We start from the raw sequence: 7495 nt of genomic DNA on the forward strand, positions 1-7495 counted from the left end.
TGCTTCTCATGGCATTATAGGCTCTCACACTCAGGCTACTTAACAGCTACCATTTTAAATCAGAATTATTATTTTTTCTTTTTTAAAAAGAAAAAGACAGGGTTTTTCCTGTATAACAGTCCTGGCTGTCCTGGAACACACTCTGTAGATCACGCTGGCCTGGAACTGAGATCTGTCTGTCTCTGCCTCCCAAGTGCTGGGATTAAAGGTGTGGACTATGACTGCCTGGCACTTTTTTTTAAATAAACTAAAATCTTCAGCAAAAAATAATATCTCATAGAAAAAACTAAGTCATTTTAGGATATTTTAAAGCATTCTTTCTACTTATTTCTGTATATAAAATATGTAAATGAGTTAAATGGGAAATGTATTTTAAGCTGCTTCACACAGCATGCAAAGGGAGAACCAGAAAGATGAGGAGTAGAAATAAAAATAGCCCTGGATAAAATCCACGAGTGTGGACGATGACTCAGGATGGTATAAATAACTTGGGAGGTGAAGCAAATGATATTTATATCATTCTGGAGGAAGGAAACGTTTTATTAATCAACTTCTAGAGCAGAGATCAATACAGACTCTGTACAGTTAAGTCCAAAGGTTGCAGCAAAAGAAAATGCAGATTATTTAAGGTGAATTTGCTTCTTTTTCATCTGATTCGTCATCCATCACCTAAAGCCAGAAAACAAAAGAAATTCAAGAGTTAAGGAAACATTAGACAATGTTACTTTCCTGATTTGCACGTCACTCGCCTGCCTGAAATAGCCCATGACAATGCACAGCACCACAAGAGCAAGGATGCCATCAACAGCCTGCAGCACAGGATCCCATCAGAACCTGGGATCCTCAGATAATAAAAGTAATTAAATACGTATAAAAGAACTAGATCCTTTTCCTCACCTCAAAGACAATGAATGGCTCATATTCTTCAGTGAAAAGAGTAATGGAATTTATTTTTACCTTTTAGAAAACTGTGTGTGTGTGATGGGTGTGTGTGATGGGGTGTGTGTGATGGGTATGTGTGTGGAGTGGTGTGATGGGAGTGTGTGTGTGTGTGTGATGGGTGTGTGTGATGTGTGTGTGATGGGTGTGTGTGTGATGTGTGTGTGATGGGTGTGTGTGATGGGCTGTGTGTGTGATGGGGGGTGTGTGTGATGGGGGTGTGTGATGGGTATGTGTGTGGAGTGGTGTGATGGGAGTGTGTGTGTGTGTGTGATGGGGTGGTGTGATCTGTGTGTGTGAGTGGTGTGTGTGATGGGGGTGTGTGTGATGGGGTGTGTGAGATGGGGTGTGTGTGATGGGGAGTGTGTGTGATGGGGGTGTGTGATGGGGGTGTGTGTGATGGGTGTGTGTGATGGGTGTGTGTGATGGGTGTGTGTGATGGGTGTGTGTGATGGGGGTGTGATGGGGGTGTGTGTGATGGGGGTGTGTGTGATGGGTGTGTGTGATGGTGTGTGTGATGGGTGTGTGTGATGGGGTGGTGTGAGTGGGTGTGTGTGATGGGGGGTATGTGTGATGGGTGTGTGTGATGGGGTGTGTGTGATGGGTGTGTGTGATGGGTGTGTGTGATGGGTGTGTGTGATGGGGTGGTGTGAGTGGGTGTGTGTGATGGGGTGGTGTGAGTGGTGTGTGTGATGGGGGTGTGTGTGATGGGGGTGTGATGGGGGTGTGTGTGATGGGTGTGTGTGATGGGTGTGTGATGGGTGTGTGTGATGGGTGTGTGTGTGATGGGTGTGTGTGATGGGTGTGTGTGATGGGTGTGTGTGATGGGGGTGTGTGTGATGGGGGTGTGATGGGGGTGTGTGTGATGGCTGTGTGTGATGGGTGTGTGATGGGTGTGTGTGATGGGTGTGTGTGTGATGGGTGTGTGTGATGGGTGTGTGTGATGGGTGTGTGTGATGGGTGTGTGTGATGGGTGTGTGTGATGGGTGTGTGTGTGATGGGGGTGTGTGTGATGGGGGTGTGATGGGGGTGTGTGTGATGGGTGTGTGTGATGGGTGTGTGATGGGTGTGTGTGATGGGTGTGTGTGTGATGGGTGTGTGTGATGGGTGTGTGTGATGGGTGTGTGTGATGGGTGTGTGTGATGGGTGTGTGTGATGGGTGTGTGTGATAGGGGTGTGTGTGATGGGGGTGTGATGGGGGTGTGTGTGATGGGTGTGTGTGATGGGTGTGTGTGATGGGGGTGTGATGGGGGTGTGTGTGATGGGTGTGTGTGATGGGTGTGTGTGATGGGTGTGTGTGATGGGTGTGTGTGAGGGGGTGTGATGGGGTGTGTGTGATGGGGGTGTGATGGGGGTGTGTGTGTGATGGGTGTGTATGATGGGTGTGTGTGATGGGTGTGTGTGATGGGTGTGTGTGATGGGTGTGTGTGATGGGTGTGTGTGATGGGGGTGTGATGGGGGTGTGTGTGATGGGTGTGTGTGATGGGTGTGTGAGACGGGTGTGTGTGACGGGTGTGTGTGATGGGGGTGTGATGGGGGTGTGTGTGATGGGTGTGTGTGATGGGTGTGTGTGATGGGGGTGTGTGTGATGGGTGTGTGTGTGATGGGTGTGTGTGATGGGTGTGTGTGATGGGTGTGTGTGATGGGTGTGTGTGATGGGTGTGTGTGATGGGGGTGTGATGGGGGTGTGTGTGATGGGGGTGTGTGATGGGGGTGTGATGGGTGTGTGTGTGATGGGAGTGTGTGATGGGTGTGTGTGATGGGTGTGTGTGATGGGGGTGTGTGTGATGGGTGTGTGTGTGATGGGTGTGTGTGATGGGTGTGTGTGATGGGTGTGTGTGATGGGTGTGTGTGATGGGTGTGTGTGATGAGTGTGTGTGATGGGTGTGTGTGATGGGTGTGTGTGTGATGGGTGTGTGTGATGGGTGTGTGTGATGGGTGTGTGTGTGATGGGTGTGTGTGATGGGTGTGTGTGATGGGTGTGTGATGGGTGTGTGTGATGGGGGTGTGATGGTGTGTGTGATGGGTGTGTGATGGGTGGTGTGATGGTGTGTGTGATGGGTGTGTGTGTGATGGGTGTGTGTGATGGGTGTGTGTGATGGGTGTGTGTGATGGGTGTGTGTGATGGTGTGTGTGATGGGTGTGTGTGATGGGTGTGTGTGATGGGTGTGTGTGTGATGGGTGTGTGTGATGGGTGTGTGTGATGGGTGTGTGTGATGGGTGTGTGTGATGGGGGTGTGTGTGATGGGGGTGTGTGTGATGGGTGTGTGTGATGGGTGTGTGTGATGGGTGTGTGTGATGGGTGTGTGTGATGGGTGTGTGTGATGGGTGTGTGTGATGGGTGTGTGTGATGGGGGTGTGTTGGGGTGTGATGGGATGTGATGGGGGTGTGTGTGTGATGGGTGTGTGTGATGGGTGTGTGTGATGGGTGTGTGTGATGGGTGTGTGGTGATGGGTGTGTGTGATGGGTGTGTGTGATGGGGTGTGGTGATGGGTGTGTTTGATGGGTGTGTGTGGGGGGTGTGATGGGGGTGTGTGATGGGTGTGTGTGTGATGGGTGTGTGTGGGTGTGTGTGAGGGTGTGTGTGATGGTGTGTGTGATGGGTGTGTGTGATGGGTGTGTGTGATGGGTGTGTGTGATGGGTGTGTGTGATGGGTGTGGTGTGATGGGGGTGTGTGATGGGTGTGTGTGGGGTGTGTGTGTGGATGGGTGTGTGTGATGGGTGGTGTGATGGGGGGTGTGTGTGATGGGGGTGTGTGTGTGATGGGGGTGGTGTGTGATGGGGGGTGTGTTGGGGGTGTGGGTGTGTGGTGATGGGTGGTGTGTGATGGGGTGTGTGTGATGGGGGGTGTGTGATGGGGGTGGTGTGTGATGGGTGTGTGTGAGGGTGTGTGTGTGGGGTGTGAAGGGGTGTGTGTGTGGGTGTGTGGTGGGGGGTGTGTGTGGGTGGGTGGTGTGTGATGGGTGTGTGTGATGGGTGTGTGTGTGGGGGTGTGGGGTGTGTGGGGTGTGTGTGATGGTGTGTGTGTGATGGGTGTGTGTGATGGGTGTGTGTGTTGGGGTGTGTGGGGGTGGTGTGTGATGGGTGTGTGTGATGGGGTGTGTGTGATGGGTGTGTGTGATGGGTGTGTGTGGGGGGGATGGGGGTGTGTGTGATGGGGGTGTGTGGGGGTGGTGTGATGGGTGTGTGTGGGTGTGTGTGTGATGGGTGTGTGATGGGTGTGTGTGATGGGGTGTGTGGTGTGATGGGGGTGTGTGTGATGGGTGTGTGTGATGGGGGGTGTGAGGGTGTGTGTGTGGGTGTGGTGATGGGTGTGTGTGTGATGGGTGTGTGTGATGGGGTGTGTGTGATGGGTGTGTGTGATGGGTGTGTGTGATGGGGTGTGTGTGATGGGTGTGTGGATGGGTGTGTGGTGATGGGGTGTGATGGGGTGTGTGTGATGGGGTGTGTGTGATGGGTGTGTGTGATGGGTGTGTGTGATGGGTGTGTGTGATGGGTGTGTGTGTGGGTGTGTGTGATGGGTGTGTGTGATGGGTGTGTGTGATGGGGTGTGTGTGATGGGTGGTGTGGATGGGTGTGTGTGATGGGTGTGTGTGTGGGTGTGTGTGATGGGGGTGTGTGTGATGGTGTGTGTGTGATGGGTGTGTGTGATGGGTGTTGTGTGTGGGTGTGTGTGGATGGGTGTGTGTGTGGGGTGTGTGTGATGGGGGTGTGTGTGATGGGTGTGTGTGATGGGTGTGTGTGTGATGGGGTGTGTGTGATGGGTGTGTGTGATGGGGGTGTGATGGGTGTGTGTGATGGGGGTGTGATGGGGGTGTGTGTGGATGGGTGTGTGTGATGGGTGTGTGTGATGGGTGTGTGTGATGGGTGTGTGTGATGGGGGTGTGATGGGGTGTGTGTGATGGGTGTGTGTGATGGGTGTGTGTGATGGGTGTGTGATGGGTGTGTGTGATGGGTGTGTGTGATGGGTGTGATGGGGTGTGTGATGGGGGTGTGTGATGGGGGTGTGTGGGGGTGTGTGTGATGGGTGTGTGATGGTGTGTGTGATGGGTGTGTGTGATGGGTGTGTGTGATGGGGGTGTGATGGGTGTGTGATGGGTGTGTGTGATGGGTGTGTGTGATGGGTGTGTGTGATGGGTGTGTGTGATGGGTGTGTGTGATGGGGGTGTGATGGGGGTGTGTGTGATGGGTGTGTGTGATGGGTGTGTGTGATGGGGGTGTGATGGGGGGTGTGTGATGGTGTGTGTGATGGGTGTGTGTGATGGGGGTGTGATGGGGGTGTGTGATGGGTGTGTGTGATGGGTGTGTGTGATGGGTGTGTGTGATGGGTGTGTGGATGGGTGTGTGTGATGGGGGTGTGATGGAGGGTGTGTGTGATGGGGGGTGTGTGATGGGGGGTGTGTGTTGGGTGTGTGTGATGGGTGTGTGTGGGTGTGTGTGATGGGGTGTGATGGGGTGTGTGTGATGGGTGTGTGTGATGGGGGTGTGATGGGGTGTGTGATGGGTGTGTGTGATGGGTGTGTGATGGGGGTGTGTGATGGGTGTGTGATGGGGGTGTGATGGGTGTGTGTGTGGGTGTGTGTGATGGGGTGTGTGATGGGTGTGTGATGGGTGGTGTGATGGGGTGTGTGATGGGTGTGGTGTGATGGGTGTGTGTGATGGGTGTGTGTGATGGGTGTGTGTGATGGGTGTGTGTGATGGGTGTGTGTGATGGGTGTGTGTGATGGGTGTGTGTGATGGGGTGTGTGTGATGGGGGTGTGTGATGGGGGTGTGTGTGATGGGTGTGTGTGATGGGTGTGTGTGATGGGTGTGTGTGATGGGTGTGTGTGATGGGGGTGTGTGATGGGGTGTGTGGGTGTGATGGGTGTGTGTGATGGGGTGTGTGTGATGGGTGTGTGTGATGGGTGTGTGTGATGGGGGTGTGTGATGGGGTGTGTGTGATGGGTGTGTGTGATGGGTGTGTGTGATGGGTGTGTGTGATGGGTGTGTGTGATGGGTGTGTGTGATGGGGGTGTGATGGGGGTGTGTGTGATGGGGGTGTGTGTGATGGGTGTGTGTGATGGGTGTGTGTGATGGGTGTGTGTGATGGGGTGTGTGTGATGGGGTGTGTGTGATGGGTGTGTGTGATGGGTGTGTGTGATGGGTGTGTGTGATGGGTGTGTGTGATGGGTGTGTGTGATGGGGTGTGTGATGGGGTGTGTGTGATGGGTGTGTGTGATGGGTGTGTGTGATGGGGTGTGTGTGATGGGTGTGTGTGATGGGTGTGTGTGATGGGTGTGTGTGATGGGTGTGTGTGATGGGTGTGTGTGATGGGGTGTGTGTGATGGGTGGTGTGATGGGTGTGTGTGATGGTGTGTGTGATGGGGTGTGTGTGATGGGGTGTGTGATGGGGTGTGTGTGATGGGTGTGTGTGATGGGTGTGTGTGATGGGGTGTGTGTGATGGGTGTGTGTGATGGGTGTGTGTGATGGGGTGTGTGGGGTGATGGGTGTGTGTGATGGGTGTGTGTGATGGGTGGTGTGATGGGTGTGTGTGATGGGTGTGTGTGATGGGTGTGTGTGATGGGTGTGTGTGATGGGTGTGTGTGATGGGTGTGTGTGATGGGGTGTGTGTGATGGGTGTGTGTGATGGGGGTGTGTGTGATGGGTGTGTGTGATGGGTGTGTGTGATGGGGTGGTGTGATGGGTGTGTGGGTGTGGTGTGATGGGGTGTGTGTGATGGGTGTGTGTGATGGGGGTGTGTGTGATGGGTGTGTGTGATGGGTGTGTGTGATGGGTGTGTGTGATGGGTGTGTGTGATGGGTGTGTGTGATGGGTGTGTGTGATGGGTGTGTGTGATGGGGTGTGTGTGATGGGTGTGTGTGATGGGGGTGTGATGGATGGGTGTGTGTGATGGGTGTGTGTGATGGGGTGTGTGTGATGGGTGTGTGTGATGGGGTTGTGTGTGTGTGTGTGTGTGATGGGTGTGTGTGATGGGTGTGTGTGATGGGGGTGTGTGTGATGGGTGTGTGTGATGGTGGTGTGATGGGGTGTGTGTGATGGGGTGTGTGTGAGGGGGGTGTGATGGGGGTGTGTGTGATGGGGTGTGTGTGTGGGGGTGTGTGTGATGGGGTGTGATGGGGTGTGATGGGGGTGTGGATGGGTGTGTGTGGGGGTGTGTGTGATGGGTGTGTGTGATGGGGGTGTGTGTGTGATGGGTGTGTGTGATGGGGGGTGTGATGGGGGGGTGTGTGATGGGGGTGGGTGTGTGAGGGGGGTGTGTGATGGGTGGGTGGGTGTTGGGGGTGGTGATGGGGGGGTGTGTGTGATGGGGTGTGTGTGATGGGGTGGGTGTGTGGTTGGGGGGTGTGTGTGATGGGTGTGTGTGATGGGTGTGTGATGGGTGTGTGTGATGGGTGTGTGTGTTGGGGGTGTGATGGGGGTGTGTGGATGGGTGTGTGTGATGGGTGTGTGTGATGGGTGTGTGTGATGGGGGTGTGATGGGGGTGTGATGGGTGTGTGTGATGGGTGTGTGTGATGGGTGTGTGTGATGGGTGTGTGTGATGGGGTGTGTGA

The 7495-nt window shown here is 54.0% G+C and overlaps 1 protein-coding gene across 1 annotated transcript in view; it reads right to left on the reverse strand.

The window, feature by feature from the left end:
• Window positions 1-519: 519 nt before the first annotated feature.
• The window catches only part of Nfu1 (NFU1 iron-sulfur cluster scaffold), a 41395-nt gene continuing 34419 nt past the window's right edge, over window positions 520-7495 (reverse strand). The window contains exon 8 of the mRNA XM_075983583.1: window positions 520-669. Within this exon, the coding sequence (XP_075839698.1) occupies window positions 625-669 (45 nt within the window). The 3' untranslated portion in view covers window positions 520-624. The remainder of the gene's footprint in view (window positions 670-7495) is intronic.

Source organism: Microtus pennsylvanicus, chromosome 8 (assembly GCF_037038515.1).
Source record: "Microtus pennsylvanicus isolate mMicPen1 chromosome 8, mMicPen1.hap1, whole genome shotgun sequence".
NCBI classification, from domain to species: domain Eukaryota; kingdom Metazoa; phylum Chordata; class Mammalia; order Rodentia; family Cricetidae; genus Microtus; species Microtus pennsylvanicus.